Raw genomic sequence first — 20,061 nt, forward strand, 5'->3', positions numbered from 1 at the left:
AAACTTTATTATCAAAATGAGTGTTCATTAACGCAAACGTTGTGCGCATTGCGCCCATTTTTTCGGTAGACCCTTATAAAGGGTTTTTCAATAAGGCGGGTATATGTTGAAATGGAATAAAATGGTGTTTGCTGTGTGGCACGTAGCGCCGTCCTGCTAGAACCACATGTCGTCTAGGTCCATATGGTTCAATATGGGCCATAAGAAATTGGAAAGGCCACCACGTCTACCGAAAAATGGGCGCAATGCGCGCAACGTTTGCGTTAATGAACATTCATTTTGATAATAAAGTTTTATCATTTGAAGCTCGTTTTTGGATCAATGGGTACGTAAATAAGCAGAATTGTCGATTCTGGAGTGAAGATCAGCCAGAAAAATTGCAAGAGCTACCAATGTATCCAGAAAAGGTCACAGTTTGGTGCGGTTTATGGGCTGGAGGTATCTTTGGACCGTACTTCTTCAATAATGCTGCGAATCGTAACGCAACTGTGAATGGTAAGCGCTACCGTGAAATGATATTCAACTCTTTTTTGCCCAAAATGCAAGAGCTTGACTTGCATGACACGTGGTTTCAGCAAGACGGTGCCACATACCACACAGCACGTGTAACAATGGACTTGTTGAGAGCCGAGTTCGGTGAACATTTCGTTTCACGTTCGGGACCTGTCAATTGGCTAACCAGATCGTGCGATATAACGCCTTTAGATTATTTATTAGACTAAGCGGATGGACCATTTGAAGCGCAGTCGCGGTCAGCATTTGCATGAAATAATCTTCGAACATTAAATTATATGGACTGTACTATCGATTTAAATAAAAATTTCATACATTTTTCTGAATTTTACGTGTTTTTTTGAAAAACTTAACTATAGATCTTAAAAAATCACCCGTTATCTATCGATTGCAGTAAAAACAAATTAATTTTTTGAAGCCGACTGATAAGAGGCCCCCCTTAAAGTATCATATTTATAAACACAACCCTGAAATCTTTGACGATGCGTCGAGTTCCTAAAAGTATCGTTGATGCTGTCGGTACGCAACAAAAAGCAACCAAAGCCACTATAAGCTGATGCAATATGTGTACATGTACAAATGAAAAAATGGCGGAAAACGAAGAAAGGTAAGTTTTAATGCAAGCGTTTTTTTTTTATTTTAAGACAATTTTATTTCATATTCAATTTTTGATATTCAAAGTAAATGAAATGTTCCAAAGAATCAATATTTTACTGATACAATGTATACATACGGTATTTATACAGTATTGATGTGATACTTTTACATTGTATGTATACATACGTTTTGGAAAACGCCCTCTGCCACATAATTCCCACAACAATGGCAACGTCATGCTTCTGGACAGTAAAATATTGGCAATTTGGTGGTCCATCACTCACGATGTACAGAATACAAAAGTGTGACTCGAACCATTAATCCACTGTCAGCGAATTTAAAGTAATCAGCTGATAGGACAGCGGGTTGTTTACAACCGAGTCCGGCACAAACTGGGATATTGTTGGCAATATACGAAAGAACCAACGAGGTCATTGCCTATATTGCCTCATAGGTGTCTAAAGAACGACCGATTGGAAGAGCGCAAGAATACCATCTCAGTATGAAATAAAAGTTTCCACTGCGGAGTTGAAATGGAATAGGAAAAGTAAGTTTTTATTTACAACAATAAATACTAATTTGAACTTTAATATTGGTTATTTATTGCTTCTAGCGCAAAATTAAGTCAAATAAAAACGAAATTATTAGTCCTTATTTTTATATTTTCAAACAAGATGCTCAACGCGAAATCAACGACCGATTGGAAGAGCGCAAGAATACCATCTCAGTATAAAATAAAAGTTTCCACTGCGGAGTTGAAATGGAATAGGAAAAGTAAGTTTTTATTTACAACAATAAATACTAATTTGAACTTTAATATTGGTTATTTATTGCTTCTAGCGCAAAATTAAGTCAAATAAAAACGAAATTATTAGTCCTTATTTTTATATTTTCAAACAAGATGCTCAACGCGAAATACGGCAATACTAGGCAGCAAATCAGCTAAGTATCAGCAACAAACCAACAAAAAAAGTAACAGGTTCTCAATATTGTTATAATCACTGAATGCGGCGAACACACCATATGTGTATACTTATATATGTATGTATATAAAATTTTTCGAGGTTTTTTTTCAGGCATTGCCTAAGTATTTCAAGGTCTGAACACTGTGTACACAAATATTAAAAATTTTGAATTTCAAGTATCAAATGTATATATGAATGAAAATATTTTGTTTGCATGAGTAGTAAGAGGAAAACATATCACATTAAAAAAAAATGGGTCAAAACAAATTTAACCAATAGCATCATAAAAATGTCGTTTTTTCGCGATTGCTTCATTCATTTATTTGCAATTTTCAACAGTAAATTACCGTCGATATCGAAATTATCAAGGAAAATATTTATAGATAAGTCCATTATTTTTAATACGTATTCACCTTCACCAATCCATACAAAATAAGTGCCGCTCATAAAAAAATTATCAACTTAGCAACATTTGCAACGCTTATACTCTTTATTGGGTATTTAGCCGAGCACCTGTTCCTATTTGTGATGTGCGTTTTGATGTTCTTCACAATACTTCCGCTTTTATTATGAGCCTCGAAAACAACTCTGACAGATTATCCTTCAAACTGTTTATACAAAGCAAATAAATCCTTTAGCTATGCGCAACAGTTTTGCTTTCACTAACATTTTTACCACACGTCTGTGACGGGGAGTTACAAATTGTTTCTTTGTTTATATAATATATACTTATCGGTTTTCGGAAAAGAAATTATTGGCGAGAATGATTTTGTTTGAAAATTCTTAGTTAAAAAGTATTAGTAGCGCTATACTTGGGCACATACATAATATATAATAGTTTACTACAGACTCGTCTACTAAAGCTTCAACTTCATTCATACGTTTTTAAACTTGAACGTTTTTCCGCTACACTATGTACAATATAATTTCATACTTATCAAAGAATCAAACTTCAGAGGGTTTTTTTATGGTTTTGTTTTATGCAAAAAAGTTTCATTTTATAATTATTAAAAATTATATGAATTTTCACATCTTTTTTTTATAAAAAAAAGTAACTACGTTTAACGGTTTTCTACGCTTTTTTGCTTTCATAATTTTTTGTTGATATAAACGTTTTGTTGTTGTTAACCCCTTAACGAAATCGTATACAAGCTCGCGTAGTTTTTTTAAATCATCTAGTTTTAAGCCACACGTAATATTCTTTTCTGACCCGATTGGCGTACGCGGGCTATGCCTGTAATATTTAAGTTTGGCCCAACAATCGTACGCGGGTTATGCCCGTCATTGTAGATTAATATAGACGTTTTGTGAATGAGAGTTGTATGTGTGGGCATGTATCTGTGTATGTGTAAGTGTGACATGGTGTGCTTATGGTGGACAAGTGTCCGTACATAAATTTCTTGTGTTTTCGATTTAGTTCATAATACTCATTACATCATAACCCCGCCAAAAAGCCGTTGTTTTTTCATCTTAACTGTCATTTTCAACATCAATACATTCTCAATCAACATACAAACTTTACATATGTATTGTTACTTTTGTTTTTGTTTTTGTTTTTCCGTTGGCGTTTACTAGACGTTACGAAATGTGTTTGAAAAATTGATTAGAATAATAAGTATGTTTCGTAGGTAATATACAAATTAATTTAAACATTTGTTTCAAAACAAAAAAAAAAAATTTGATATAATAATAAGGAAGTAGTTAAGCCTAAGTTAGGTGTATTCGGAATTTCGGAAAGCTTGCGACGTTGAGCAAAAAGTTCGATATGAGAGAAAAGAAACAATGTATGAAAAATAAGATTAGATTTTTTGAGACGATAGATTATTTTATCATAGTTGAATTTCCAAAGCAAACATTCTACAGAAATAATATAAATTCTGTTTAGGGTAAGGTATGGTGCACTAGAATATGAATATGAATACCGTCATCGGAGTCCAACCGCCACCTATTGCAGGCGACGAGCTTCAGCTGCTTTGCGGATCCCGCGTGACTTCTGCCCAATTGCGTACTGGATACTGTGCCAGGTTAAACTCCTACTTATCCGCAATCGACCCCGACATACCCAATATATGTCCAGCATGTGAGGGCGGCACACCGCACGACAATAGCCACCTTTTCACATGCCCCATCAAACCTACTCACCAAACATCCCTCTGCCTCTGGGCCCAACCTGACAAAACAGCACGTTTTCTGGGTCTATCCTTAGATGAGTTAGACAGGAACGGCCAGTAGCCACATCGCACTGACAGGGTTTAGTAAGATGCTACAGCAACAACAAAAACACTGCATTTCTGTGACAATGACTGTAACTATGTTTTAGAGGCTTTAGCTTTTTCGTTTATATTTATTTATAGTAATTCAATTTTTTGGGAAATAGAAGAACAGCGTTTTACGAGAAGTAAAAAATTTATTATTGAAAAAAGTTGTTTTACTTTATAATGTAATTCATTTATATGCTGAGCAAATTTTTAAATGTTAACCAAATTATTGTTTTGCAATTATTAAACCTAATGGAAAAAGAAAAAATGCAAGTTTGCATTAAGGTTTTAATGGCTAGATTTGAAAAGTGATAAAAGCGATAAACTTTATTTTTATTTATTTTTGAATTCTTTCCTACATTTTACTTTTCGATCCAGAATCTCCGCAAGATAAAGCAAAAAAGTTTTATTCACAACCGCAAGGCTATAAATCTTCTGCCGTACTTTTTACTCAGCACCTAACTTTCCAATACACAAGAGGAAAAAATTATTTAACGAGTGGTATAGAAAAAAGTAACGCTACATTTTGCAATACAAATGAAATTAAAAACTGAAATACGTTGAGGCTTTTTGTGTGTGTGAGTAAATAGGTGAAGAGTAGAGAAGAGTTGAACGGTATAAAAAATAAAATGTTAACATTTTACAATCTAGTGAAGTAATGTGCCATATTTAAAGTTTTTAAGTAGATAAGTATTCAGAGCTCCAAAAGAATTCACAAACATGTAAAAGGTATAGCAACTCTTGATTATGAAGTGTTAGGAATATTTTTGCCACAATTTTTTCTTTACAACTGTTCTCTGAACCTCTCCCATGACACTCACACACATAATTACATGTTTTTTATACACAGTTATAAATGAAATCAAGTGGGTCTCATTTACTATAAAATTAAAATGGAACAAAAAAAAACGCACGAAAAACGTTCACCTCACGTTTTGACATAGTATCAATGTAGTTTTGTTTTTTATGTTTATGTGTATGTAGTAAAATTTTAGCTTATTAACCATTCGCCGTTGCTGATTGACAGTAATCACCAAGATGTTGTCCAACGCCTGCTGCTACCCGCATGCGTCGCTGCATTAACAAACTCTCACTCGGCGGTGAGAGTCCAATGCCTAATGCCCCAGGTGACGGTGGTGAACCACTGCCGACGCCCATGATAAAATTGTTCCCGCCGCCATTGTAAATGCTACCGACAGTGCTGCCGCGAGACTGTTGTACACACATACTGCCAGAGGGAGAGTGAGTAAAACGGCCGGAACCGATACGCGGCTGCTGTTGGTTACTGCTTATAATTTGGGCGCGCATTATGGTACCACTGCCACTGCCGATATCGGAATTGCCATAACCACCACTTTCGTGAGTGGGTGAATAGCGTGGCTGTGTTGGATACTGGTAGCTGCGACGCTGTTGCATACCGCAGTTGCGTACACCTGTATAGATGCAATCGTTACGCCAATTGTGGATGGCGCCAGAAGAGCTACTAGCGCTATCGTCAGATGGTGGTGAAGCACCGGTTACGCCGACGTGAATAAAGTTGCCGACAGCCGAACGCACATTGTAGTGGTAGCCGCCACTACCGCTGCCACCATTGCGTTGCCCTCCAGCATTCCAGCCGGGGGAGTGAACGCCTAGCGTACGATATTTGTTGCGGGAATTATTTGCAATTATTACGCTATTTACACCGCTGGTGTTATTCGATAATTCTCCGCCACTGCCACCATTTATTAGAATGCCACCGCGGCTGCGCCAATTTTCGGCCATTTGACCAGCAGGCTGATGTTGCTTATTAGCATTGTTGCTAGATGATGGTTGCGAGTACCGCCGATGGTTGTTATATTGTTGTTGACGACGCGCATATCCCGTAGCATTGGTTTGATTGGTGCTGTGTGAACGCGGCCTACCATAAGTAATAGTATCCTCTTCATCGGCATCGTCCTCCAACTCAGCATCGTAATTATTATTCTGATATGCATCGTTATCATCGTGAACGCCTTCACTCTTGATACCGCTGGCACTGCCAAGCGCAAAGCAGACATTACGTTGTATTTTATTAACGCGTGAGGAACGTTTGGTTTTTATTAAACTTAGTTTTTGATTTTGAATTTCATTGTATTGTTGTTTTTGTTGTAACTGTTGCTGATTATGATTTCGTTTTTTCGGCTGCTGTTCTTGTAGTTGTTTTTGTCTTTGTTGCTGGTTGCCAGAAGTCGTTCGTATTGTAGTCGCCGCGGCCATAGAACCCGTTGGCACTACTGCGTTCGATTCCGCTATTGCTCCTACTACTTCATCCAGCTTCGGTTGCTTCTTTCGTTCGGCTTTTGCGCAAGCCTTATTTTCTCCTCGCCCAATTGGTGTGGCTGGTTCTTCAATCTCAGTAGCATTATCCTTCTTCTTATTGATTGCTATAGTCTCAAATGTGTCTTCACTCACTGGCGCGGCGACAACAATATTTGCAGTCTCATTAAATTCAGGTAGCTTTTCTTTCAAATCACTAATACTAGCCAATAAATTAGCATTTTCATTTGTTGTCGTATAATTATCTTTCGAAACAATTAATTTGTTGTCGTTGTTGATGGTAAGAGTTGTTTTTGTTGCATTTTCTGATTGTGCTCCTGCATCTATTATTTTTGTGTTTGAATTAATGATTGTTTCATTAATAATATCACTTATTGGAAGTTGGCTTTGTTCACTGGTCAGCAACAAATCATTTGCTTTGTTGATCCTTGCCCCGCTGCTACTGCTACTATTACAGTTATAATCATTATCAACATTTTTTGCTTTAATATTATCTTGGATGTTGTAATAAGATTTGAGTTTTGCATTTGCATTTGAACCTGCATTGAAATAAAATTTTTCGTCGTTACCAAAATCGCTTTGCTGTTGTTGCTTTTGGTTTCCCATGTTTTCTTGTCTGCGCTTGAAAACGCTTTCATCAGGATCGGAGTTGTTAAACAAATTACTTTCATCATCGTTATTATCTTTATTATTAACCTTAACCTTATCATGACCCACATTAACAGGGTCACTATCCTGAAACAGTCGCTCCTGCATAGTGCCTCGCTTCCACTCGTCATCATCTTTATCCACATCCTTACTCTCATAATTTGATTTATTAAAACTTAACTCAAGAGTACTTTCAGCCCTTACTGATCTCTCTCCCTCCTTCATTTGCATGGCACCCTGTAATAATGTTGTCTTATTTCGATTATCACCACCCCTAAACCAGGAATTATCCTCCACATCACTAGTATTAGCATTATCACCATAATCGTCATGACGATAACGATTTCCCTTCTCCACTTTTCTGCAAATTTCTAACTCTTCTATTTCTTTATCGCCATCTACGTAGTACTTCGGACGCCAGTTGTAATCGTTATAGTCACGGAGCGTATGATTATCACTGCACTCGCCGCTCTGTTCGTACGGCTCATATGTGCTTCTCGCTTCCTCCTCGCCTTCGATCTGTCCATCTTCATTATCCAAATCACGCCAATAATGGTGAATGTTCTCATCATCACTCTCATCTTCCGCACCATACTTGAATTGTCTACGGCTCTCTACCTCCTCATCGCTGGCGGTAAGGTACCGGTTATGACGTTCGCCTGTATGAGCCCACTCCTCATCTTCGTCGAGCCGTCCGAATGCCTCTAGTGCCTCCTCGTCATCGTCGTCTTCTTCATGTACGTTAAGTGTTTTAAACGATGATGAACCCGAGTGAAATATGCTCGACGATTTACCCCCACCGCCGCCGTTAACGCTGCCATAGCGAGCTGATTGACGTGTGGCATACAAATTGCTGTTACGCCCACCATAAGTGGAATTATTGCTGACGCTCAACGAGTTATTCATAGAGCGACTGCGTGATGGTGGCGGCTTTATAAATATTGGTGGGCTGTTGTTATCCGTGTCGCCATCGTGAGAGTCGAGTTGCATTTGCGATGGCTGGTATATATTCGGACGCTCCTTCATGTAGTCATAGCGCATTGAGAAGTGTTGCAATATTACGCGTTTCACAGCCATTGCCGATTCGGCAAATTGCGATATTTCGCGCGCAGATTGATTGCTAGAAAACAAAAACAAAATATTATTATTAAAATGTTCGAAGATGTAATTATTCGAACGATATCTTGAAATGAAAGCTTTAAGCACGTTATGGAGCAACCACTTGATTCGATTATTCTAGGTAGCCGAATTTAGTCTATTTTTCACAGAAAACTTACCGCCTTATATTGCCGGGAGTGCGTAGCGCTTTTCGTCGGTTTTCCATTTTCTTACTATCTGTTGGACTCCCTTCCTCCGAAAATTTAATCCATGAATGATTTAGCACGGCTTCGGCACTTAAACGCTTTGGTGCTTCCTTCACGAGCAGCCCACGAATTAAATCTTTGGCCTCTTCGCTCACGTCCCTCCATTCAGTATCAGGAAAAGAAAATCGTCCTGAGCAAATAGCAATATATGAATTTTAATTACATATATTTTATGAAACTTCCAGTATGCAAACAAATTGTACGCTTACCTTCTTGTATGGACTCGAAAAGCAACTCTTGACAGGTGCGACAGTTCTCGCCACGATTCCAGCCGCAATCCTTTTCACAATTCCCAGAAAATGGTGGATATCCACACAACAAAATATAAGCAATCACACCAAGTGACCACAGATCACAACGCTTATCATAATAATTTGCCTCGCCAACGAACAGTTCCACAACTTCGGGTGCCATAAATTCTGCGCTACCGACCTACATATTTCAAATATAAGAATAGTAAAATTTTAATTTTTAATAATCGCGTTACCAACAATTGCATATTTTAACCCCCTGACACACAATGGTGTGATTTTTTTGAATAGCACAAATTTCTTTGATACGACTAATGTTGGTAGCCCTCCAAGTACATTTCTACCAATCAAAAGACATCAATTTAAAGTAATCACGATGTAGAATTGCTTGAAAAGCATTCTTCTAATAGAATTTTTTTACGACTGTATTTTAAATGAACTGAATTAAAATACATATGTATTTTAATAATTCAATTTCAGTTAATGGAATAAAAAATAAACTCTGTTACACACACATGTATGCTTCAGATTACCTCATTTAAGCTATAACAAACCGAATAGCAAAAACGACTTCCGACAGATTACGAAAAATATACCTAAAGATCTGTTTTTCTTTTTATATTATTTATAGTATTTTATTGTTCTACTCACGGGTGTTAGCAGTTGTGGCGTGGCCGATGGTGACGACACATCTGTCGTGAATTTGATTCCCGATCCCAAATCGAAATCGCAAATTTTAATCGGACACAATTTGTCCGGATATACACATAAAATATTTTCCGGCTTCAGATCACGATGTGCAATACCTTTCTTGTGTAGAAAGTCTAAGCCTGATGCGATTTCTTTGATAATCTGCGCTGCCTCGTGTTCTGAGAAACAAATTTGCTCTTGAATGCGTCTCAAAAGGGGCCCGCCATTAATCTGGAAAATCATGATACAGTGAAATGAAATTTAATTTAGTAAAATGGCGTGTTTTAAAAAATCTGTGACTATGGTTGAACATCGAATATTTTTTCAAATCCATAGTATACCCCTAAAAAGTCACCTCTTCCTTATTAGATATGGGTTTAGTAAACAACTTAGGCGTTTTAGAATTAAAAAAAAATTGAAAAATAACACAAAAGAGACCACCCTTAAAGAGACTATACAAATTTTGAAAATTTAACGAACCTAATTTTGTTGATTTCCTCTATTTTAGTACCGATTTTTGGTACCCTTAGGATATGATTCTTTAAACTAATCGAATTTCTGTACATGATCCAACTTATAGACTGCCTATTTTTCACTTTCTCTGAGAGATATCTGATAAAAAATAACACATAACATTTGCCTATGTTTCTAAAGCCTTACGGAAAACTACGAGCAAACGGAGCATAACTAAGTTGCTGCAAAAACAAAAAATAAAAAAGGATAGATTAGCAGAAACTCCATTCATATAGTCAAGATAACATTTCTGATTAACCGCCCCAAAACAAAACTGCTACAACAATTAAAATAGAGTCATGTGATAGATGTTTTGGGTACTAAATTCGGTATACTCACAGAAAATTATTCAACTATGTTTTTTAGGGAATTTTCAAAAATACTCCATCTGAGCCCCACCTCCTTTAACTGAAGTTCAAGACAATGTACAGTATATAACATAAAACAGTTTCCACTGCCTCGAAGTATTGGTAACAAAAGTATTGTTGCTAAACATAGAGTGCCAAGCTTTTTTTATAAGGAACGTTATTCCATGTTTCGCTGTCAATGGTTGTCTGTGATTATATTATTTTCTGTTTGCGGTACAAAATAAAGTATCCAAATTAAAGACATTATTAATTTTTCTTTTACAATCCATTTAGTTACATACATACTGTGTTACAAAACTGCATTATTTGCAGCACTCGAAGGGGAGAAAAATGTTAAGTTTGGTGCGCTTTAGTAAGTCTAAAAAAAAACATTATTTTCTGTGATTCTAGGATGGAAAAATGTAACTAATTAACTCTGGAAGAACATAAGGCTATAATAGAAAGCATAAAATATATGATTCCATTAAAAAAATTGCTATTGGAAATTGGGAAAGTCCTTCGGGGGTAACAAAATCAACCACACATAAGTCCTATGAAACAAGCTGGCAGAACACGAATTCCCACTAAACGAGTTGTGGATAGAATTAAAGCAATTGCAAATTCAAGTCTATTAGTTTCAAGCTCCAAAAATTCGTGCCCAGTTACAAAGTGAAGGACATGAAGCTCCCTCATAACAAACTATTCTCAGAAGGTTGTATGAAGCTAGCAAACGCAGGCGGTTCTTTGCGACAAGGATGGAGCTTTACCAAAATTATGTTTTAAAACCACAAAACTTCTGCAAACAAAAACCTTTGGTGTTAGGGTGCTACCGTAGGTTTTAGCCTTGCAGACACCTGCTTGAGCCAGAGCCCCCTCCAGGCACGTCAGGAGACACCTTCTACACTACGCCGACGAGATCCAGGACAAAACAAACAGACACCCACTCGACCGGACAGTGTTTAGACAGACATTAAACGAAATTCACCGGGATACTGTTACCACCTTCATAAGCTTCCGTCCACAGAAGCCGCAATCAGAGTCCAACCACCTGCAGCAGATTAAGAGCTTCAGCTTCCCAGTGAGACCCGCGTAACACTGGCACAATTACGTTCTGGATATTGTAGCAGGTTAAGCTCCTACTTATCCAGAATTAACCCCGATATACCAAACATACATACATCTTGCATGTAAAGGCAGCCCACGCTACACTAACCACCTTTTCACATGCTCTTTAAAACCTACTCATCTGACACCCCTCTCCCTCTGGACCCAACCTCTCGAAACAACATGTTTCCTGGGCCTTCCTTTAGATGAGCCGAACGAAGACGACCGGTAATATACCCTACACTGATGGGGCTTGTATTACTGCTACAACAACAACAACAAAGCCTTCGACAGGTACAACACTACTAGGAGAGTCCTCTCGCAAAGGCGTGTCAAGACCCCGGTTGACCTGAGTGTTTATAAGATTGGGTGCTGTCGAACGCCATGCTCATGTGCAGCTGGGGTCAGGTGTTTCGTGTGTAGTGGGAGTGGGAGTAGGAGGGCTACAAGTGCCTTCACTATTGGGGAAAGGAGACAACAACAACATCGCCACCGTGTCGTTTTACTTCGTCGGGTTCGACAGGGACCTTACGGTGAATCAGAGCTTACTCACACCAGAGGTGAAAGTTGTAAGTCTTCAAATGATCCGCCCATTTGGTCCGCTTATGTTGAGAAATTTGTTGGCGAATCTCCAAATTAAGGTCCTTATTCGGGGACCCCCGGGATCGGTCTGACGTGGTTATCACGCTCCTTTGCTAAAACGACGGCTTCGTCTGGGAAATTAGGACGTATGTCCCGGATCCTTCCAGGTGAGATAAAGTAAACCGCTGCAGCGATGATCACCCTTTGGACTTTGTCTTCGCCTACTCGCACATTGCTAGGGATTGGAAAAGTGGCGAAAGTGTCCTCGCTGAACTCCTCGAAGCCAACTCAATCAGATTCGTTACAATTAATGTAGGTGAGGTTTTCTCAATCGACACGATAATGGTAAATGGTCTGATTCATGATCAGACCAGCGATAGAAATTGTTAGGTTAGGCGAGCTGCTGCAGTTACCCACTATCCTAATATTATGTCTTATACTGTGCTTAACGCCGAATCGTCTATTGCTCTGCCAAAAGTAGTCCCTACAATCGTTTGGTCATGCGATTATGCGATATGCATTTGTTGGTTACTGACTTTGGTTTATTATACGATGAAAAGATGTAGTTGATAACGCAGATGTGTGTAAAAAAAGTATGTATGTATGCAAACATATGAAAATCAACATTGTGCCGACAAGCAAACAAAAACCGATATTTTATACATACCTTCTGCTCAAATATGAACGAGACGTTATCAATAAAACGGTCCGCGGATGACATATGGCAAAAATAAATTTTTTGTTTTTTGGTAGGACTGTTATAAGCTTACGTGGCAAATTTCAGCGTGATATGTCACATACTTTGTTTTCTGTGCTACTGTAAACAAGTCAAGCTCGAGTGTGTTCTTCGAATTCGCTTTTATGACTTCAATTGTCTCAAAATGTTTTCCACGGAGCGGCAACTTGAGCTTGGGAAACAGGAAAAAGTCACATGGAGCCATATCAGGCGAATCCGGTGCTTGCGGAACGATATTAACATTATTTTTGTTCAAATAATCGCGAACAAGACGTGATGTGTGAGCTGGTGCATTATCGTGATGCAAGAACCATGACTTGTTGTCCCACAATTCCTTCCTTTTAAGACGAATGTTCTCGCGCAAACGCTTTAAAACGTCTAAATAATATTCAGCGTTAACCGATTTTGCGATTTGTGCGATTTTCAAGCACAATTTCCTTTACTTTTCCGATGTTTTCGTCGTTTACTGATGTTGTACGGCCCTCTTTAAACGATTTGTACCACTGGAAAACACGTGCACGTGTTGGAATAACAAAATTTCAAACAAATTCTTTGTTCAACTTGAATTTCCATCGTTAAATTCGAAGAACACACTCGAGCTTGACTTGTTTACAGTAGCACAGAAAACAAACTATGTGACATATCACGCTGAAATTTGCCATGTAAGCTTATAACAGTCCTACCAAAAAACAAAAAATTTATTTTTGCCATATGTCATCCGCGGACAGTTTTATTGATAACGTCTCGTTCATATTTGAGCAGAAGGTATGTATATGTACGGCTCACAATTTTCATAAAATATATGTATACATATATCAGGAACCTGAAACCTACGTCCTGGTTAACATACATAGCTCTAAGAACAAGTCGTAAGAAATTTTGGGTTTATATAAATATATATAAGTAAACTTTTAGAGATTAAGCAAATGCTTTTTTTTTTGGGCGTACCTTTTCAAAAACCAAATAAAATTTTTCATCATCTTCGAAGAATTCAATTAACTGTAAAATGCCCGGATGTCCCTGACAATGATGGAATGTCTCCACTTCACGAAAAACACGCGCACGCGCATGTCCTGGTATTTTATCGATCACCTTCACAGCATATTCCAAATCGGTGTAGATATTTACGCATGTTTGTACCGAGGCGTAGGCGCCTTCGCCAAGGATTTCGCCCGTCAGCTTATACAATTCTATAAGAAACAGAAAGTAAAATATGATTAAGCATAATAACCAGAATCAAATATAGTCCAGTCATTTGGTAAAAAAAAGGAAGTTACCTGGAAAGTTTTCCGGGAGTTTTCAATTTAGGTAATTTTTATAGATTTTGGCATGATCTTTTCGAATTTCAACTTTGCCACCTCGTATCTGCGACGCTAGCGCCGCCATATTGAAAAAATGGCGCCCGAAAACAGTTTTTTTACAATATCTTCATTCCGACGCATTTTATGAGAAAAACACATGAAATTAAACTAGAGATAATTTCCTACATTTTATGTTATTACGATTTTTTTGTAAAATCAATAGTAGTTGGCGTGTGAACGCCACAAAGTAATATTCTCCACACCACCATGTTTTTTCGTACATTTCTCTACAATAATTTTCTACTATAGCAGGTTTTGGAAAAGCAGGTATAAGGGTAATGTGTCGCCTTTGTTGAAGGGTCCCTTCCTCTTTCGCCCTTCAACGAAACATCTGTCGGTAGAACTGAAGAGAAGTATCTAGTTTAGACTGAGTCATCAGTATACGTCTATCGTTTTACAGCGTAGTTTGTGTTTTTAGAGTCATGGCTTCTGATGAAAGAAATGGTTTTATTTGTGATAATCCATTATTAGAAAATGAAACAATTGAAGTGAAGGAAAAAGGATTCGAGACTTTTCGTAAATCAAGTGTTAAAAGAAATGGCAATAAAGTTAAACTTTTGGCGGGAATAAAATCGATAGTGGTTCAGGATGTATGTCTAAAACGATACAACAATGAAAAGTTATTCGCTGCCTCATTGCGTAGAGGAAGTGATGTGACGACACCTCAAGCACCCAACATTTTCTTTCAAAGACTATTGTTTTTTAAGTGCTGATGAAATAACAGCAGAGTTTATAGCAAAACAAAAACAGAAGCGGTTGTGCAAGTATAGCGTTGTGTACAGTGTTCGTAATGATGATTGGGGTCGGGCAATTGTTGAGCATCTTCAGCATATGAATGATTTGGTCGCAGCCGATGCACAGCACCATAATTCCTGCATGAAAAAAATGTATCAAGCACCACCAGCTGAAAATATAAAAAAAAGGTCCGTATGCGAATAAGATAAATACTGCGATGCAGTTCATTTATTCTTATCTTGAGCAGAATTCCGATGAGTGTCAGTGTCGAATTGGTAGCCTAATTGAAGATGATTACCGCCCACACATAAAAACAGTCAAAGCACAACTTCTCAAAAAATACGGTGATGATATTTTAATTGCCATCACTGCCAATAAGGCTCCGGTGGTTTGTTTCCGAAATACAGGACTTAAGCTATTAACGGAAGCCTGGTACAATCAAAAAAGTGCTGCCAAAGCAGAAAAACGTCGGCGTATTGTAAAGACAGCAGCAGAAATTGTTATAGAAGATATTCGCTCTACAATCTATGAGACAAAGCATTATCCTCCCTCAGATAATTTTTTTCAAGACTCTGAGTCTGATATACCTGAAACTCTACTCTTAAAAACCATAAAGATTTAAGGCCTCGGTAGCATTCGTGTGGCTTCGGAAGTAGTTATGCCATCCGTTTCAGATTTATTGTGGCTATATGGAGAATAGGCCGGCCTGCCTAACGTACCTGGATGGAGTGGATTCATGAAACAAGTGACAGCGGAACTTTCTTTCCAAAAATCATGTGCCCTTCATTAATGCTCCACCGAGTGATTACGACACAATTTTGACTGCTCTCTTATCTACCTCTGAAAAATGTGAGTCATTACACCAGCATACTTGTTTCGTTACATTTGACCAGCCCCTGTATTTCAAAGCGCGATACATTATTTCCTCGTACGATGTAGACTCCAAATTAAGCGATACTGTCGTAAGACTCGGTGGATTTCATTTGTTAATTTCATTCCTGGGATCAATTGGATACATAATTACTGGAAGTGGATTAAAAGAGCTGTTCAACACCATTTACGCATTAAATTCAATTGAAAAAATTATGACAGGACATGCGTATTAGCGTGCGGTAAGAGACGCATCTTTCGATTGCCCAAATTGTTCTGCGATCAATAGATTTTATCAAAGCAAACTTAGAAATAATTTTATACAATTTCGATAGGTCAATGGTACTCGAGACAGACCAGGAAGAATGCTGCAAAGAACTTGCTGAGAAATTTGACAATTGATTGATTACATTTGAACAACGTGGCGCTACTGCGAAATTGTGGGTACAGTATTTCCGGATGGTTACACTCGTCAAACAATTCATTGAAGCAGAAAGAATGGGCAACTGGAATTTACATCTTGATACTCTCCACAAAATGATTCCTTATTTTTATGCAAGCAGCCACTTCTTATATGCTAAATCCTGGCATTTATATTTGCAAGACATGTCGGATTTAAAGAAACGAATGACAGTCGAAGAATACGAACTTTTTACAACTAAAGGATATTTTACAATTAGACGTTCCGACAAATTTTGGTGTGGCACATGGTCAGATATGACAATTGAGCAATCATTGATGAGGACAATGAAATGCTTTGGTGGCCTCACTCATGGACGAGGAGTTAACAACAGCGTGCGTTCCATGTGGACTTTAGGAATGGTATTTTTGCACAATATTTGCGACGAAGTTGAAAACTTTTGCAATATTGCTTTTTCTGGTTCTGAGCAGCACGTCGAAATGAGAAGTTCGCGGGTTAGTCGCGACAATGATGATGTAAAAAAATTTATGGTTGGTTGTACAACCATCCACCTTTTCCAGAAATGAAGGATATCTTATCAATAAGGACTGGAGTTGTCGGAGACGAAAAGATAAACAGCCACATGGCTCAAGAAATTGGTTGTACTGGCATTTCTAAATTCATTGGCAGCGATTTTTATACAGTAAAATTCAAACGGAATGACAGAATAACATAAAATCGCTTGGTGTTATGAATGCAGGCATCGTGATAGAAGGTGACATTGTTCCGATTAATCCATTGTTAATTTTCCAAAGAATGTGCATTGCAGAAGAATCTGAAGAGGAACTTAAAAACTTTCTTACGTAGGAACTTGCTCAATTTCCTTTATTGCTTTTCAATGATAAAGGCATGCATAAATGCGTTAAATCTTTAATGCACAAGGCATTTAAGCAACATTCTGGAGACATAAATGTTGGCGATGCAATGTATGTCATCGGCGGAGGGCACTTATTACACCGAGTCATTTGGCATCGTGGTGAACCATTTTGCAGTAACTACATCACGTACGTTCGATCTAAATATAAATCCAATGCCATAATCGTATTCAACGGATATCCTGAAAATGTAGCAAAGCGCATATTAAAATGTACTTTGTGGCGCTCATACGCCAAAAACTATTGATTTTACAAAAAAATCGTAATAACATAAAATGTAGGAAATTATCTCTAGTTAAATTTTGTATACATATGTTTTTCTCATAAAATGCGTCGGAATGGAGATATTGTAAAAAAACTGTTTTAGGCGCCATTTTTTCAATATGGCGGCGCTAGCGTCGCAGATACGAGGTGCCAAAGTTGAAATTACCAGATGATTGGACTAATAGCAAAATATGAAAACATTATATGAAGTACTATAAATATAGGCCTGCAGTCATAGTCTAGTATTAGAAGACATTTTAGTTAAAACCGAATTCCAACTTAAAAACAATTTTTTAGATTTTGTCAATCATATACAGGCTTCACAATTTTCGTAGTAGAAAGTCCAAAAAAATTATTTTATCTCGAGTTCACAACCAAAAACTCATTTTTTAATACATATAAACACTTAGATTTCCCGTAAAGAAATAAATAATTCAACATTTCAAAACCAAAATTAGGAGTGTAAGCCGCTATAAACATGAACTGTAACGTCACATAGTAAGTATTCGGAATCTTTGGCTTAATAGGGTTTGCAAAGGCACCGTTATTCTCTTGGTATAATTTAACATTCATTCTGTTAGTAAAATTTTATGGTTTATGTGTAATAAATAAAATGCGAAAGTTGTTTGAAACATGGTTAGAAAGTCAAAAGAAACTATTTTGGAGGAAAGAAAAAAATACTTAATTTACGAAATGAATAAAACTATTTATTAAAAGACATCAAATACCACAAAAAGCAGCATTTTGCAGAGTAATTCTTTTGACTTGGGACAGCAAAATCAGGAAAACTGTTAGTATGAGCAAAATCATGCGAAAGCCACGCACCTCTGGCCCAGAAATTAACAGAAAACTCGCTGAGGGTATCAGAATAAATATTAGCGATGAGTCTGTGCGAAGAACGCGTAGAGCTGATGGGTATAATGGGCGAACTCCACACTTAAGCTTATTAGTGAAAAAACCGAAAAAAGCGTAATAGTAAATTGTGGCAAAAAATTAAGTCGAAATGCTTCCTAATAATACAATAACAACATAATCAGTTAGGCCCGGTGGTGGCAATGTAATATTGTGGGGCGCATGAGTGCAAAGGGTGTCGATAACATGCAATTTATCAGATAAAATGGGACCATCGGTTTCACATATATTCAAATATTAAAGGAGAATTTGAGTGCTAGCGCTAATAAACGTGGGCTTTCGGGCCATTATATCTTCCAGCAAAAAAACGACCCAAAGCATACAGCTCACAATACGAAGCTTGGAACACTATATTGGGATATTATATGCATTTTATAGTACGTTTATTGCTATAATGTTTTAAAAATACGACCGCAATCGCTGGATCTAAATCCGATCGAGCAGTTGTGGCTAGATTTGGAGCGTGCCATTCGGAAACACGAAATTAATATATGAAAAATAAAAATTTACTCGGCAATATAAAAAAATTAAAGTACTTTAATTAGTTCACCGTGTCAGCTAATACATATTTCCGCATGCATTTATGTGTACGTTCTCCTCATTTTTAAGTTAAAACTCTGATTTTGTGATAAATTGCATTTTAAGTTTACATTGAAATAGTTTTTATTATAAAACCCAATTTTCGTTGCTGAAAACCTTTCTTCAACGTCTTTCTGACTACGACCACTATTATTTCAATTGCAGCATAAATACTCATGTACTAATAAAATAAACGAGTTTAAGTAAGGTTAAGCTAAAGAAAACATTGATTTGAAAGGCGCATTGCCTGACTTGTGTGCACGTCGGCCTGCCACGGTGGCTTTACACATTTGCAGAACCACTTGTCGCGGCGATCTCTTGATGGGGTATTCATCACGATCATCCTCGTGCTAAAACTGCATAAAATGCGAAGCGATATAAATGTGCACGCTGACTTTGTGAAAGAAAATAGACGGGCATAAGAACATATGAATGTATATATTATATAATATTATACAGGGTGGGCCATATAGCGTTTGCTTTTTGAACCACCTATTTTTTTGAAAATGGTAACACAAATGACATGTCAAATGTGCTCATAATTTACTTAAAGGTTTGACATTTACGAAATGGGGCGCTATATGCTTGAACAAAATTGGGAAATATTGAAAACCTATTTCCAAAGTGGTGAGTCTTCTTCTTTTCTGATTTTCACATCGGTGGCTACGTCAATAAGCAAAATTGTCGGATTTGGGGCTCAAAAAATCCATACGTTACTGTAGAGAAGCAAATGCATCCACAACGAGTCACTGTTTGGTGCGGTTTTTGGTCTGGCGGCATCATCGGGCCATTTTTTCGAAAATGAGCGAGGAGCCGCGGTTACAGTAAATGGATTGGGTTGATCGAAAGGCCTACTGTAAAGCCAGTCGTGGCAGTCATTTGAACGATATTATTTTCCATTCATAAATGACAATGTTCAATCTTCAAAATAAAAAAAATTTTGAAAAAATATTGATTAGTTTTTTTTTTATAGCCGATTCAAAAAGCAAATTTTACATGGCCCACACTATAGTATGTGCGTTGTATAAACTTTAACTACGCACAATAAGTACCCGTGTTTGATGACAGAGGGCGTTCCTGATGGAAGCTGGTGTTAGCATCGTGTGCTGCTATCTATCAAACGACGGAAAACAAATTTC

The 20,061-nt window shown here is 37.4% G+C and overlaps 1 protein-coding gene across 5 annotated transcripts in view; it reads right to left on the reverse strand.

Annotated features, from left to right (window-relative positions):
- Nucleotides 1–4,613: 4,613 nt before the first annotated feature.
- The window catches only part of LOC128871848 (probable serine/threonine-protein kinase MARK-A), a 57,213-nt gene continuing 41,765 nt past the window's right edge, over nucleotides 4,614–20,061 (reverse strand). For all 5 annotated transcript variants that reach the window (XM_054113959.1, XM_054113963.1, XM_054113962.1 and 2 more), the window contains 5 exons: nucleotides 13,815–14,056; nucleotides 9,546–9,815; nucleotides 8,853–9,075; nucleotides 8,557–8,773; nucleotides 4,614–8,399 (listed from right to left, as the gene is read on the reverse strand). In XM_054113959.1, the coding sequence (XP_053969934.1) occupies nucleotides 5,333–8,399; nucleotides 8,557–8,773; nucleotides 8,853–9,075; nucleotides 9,546–9,815; nucleotides 13,815–14,056 (4,019 nt within the window). In that variant the 3' untranslated portion in view covers nucleotides 4,614–5,332. The remainder of the gene's footprint in view (nucleotides 8,400–8,556; nucleotides 8,774–8,852; nucleotides 9,076–9,545; nucleotides 9,816–13,814; nucleotides 14,057–20,061) is intronic.

The sequence above is a fragment of the Anastrepha ludens genome, chromosome 2 (genome assembly GCF_028408465.1).
Source record: "Anastrepha ludens isolate Willacy chromosome 2, idAnaLude1.1, whole genome shotgun sequence".
In the NCBI taxonomy this organism is placed as follows: domain Eukaryota; kingdom Metazoa; phylum Arthropoda; class Insecta; order Diptera; family Tephritidae; genus Anastrepha; species Anastrepha ludens.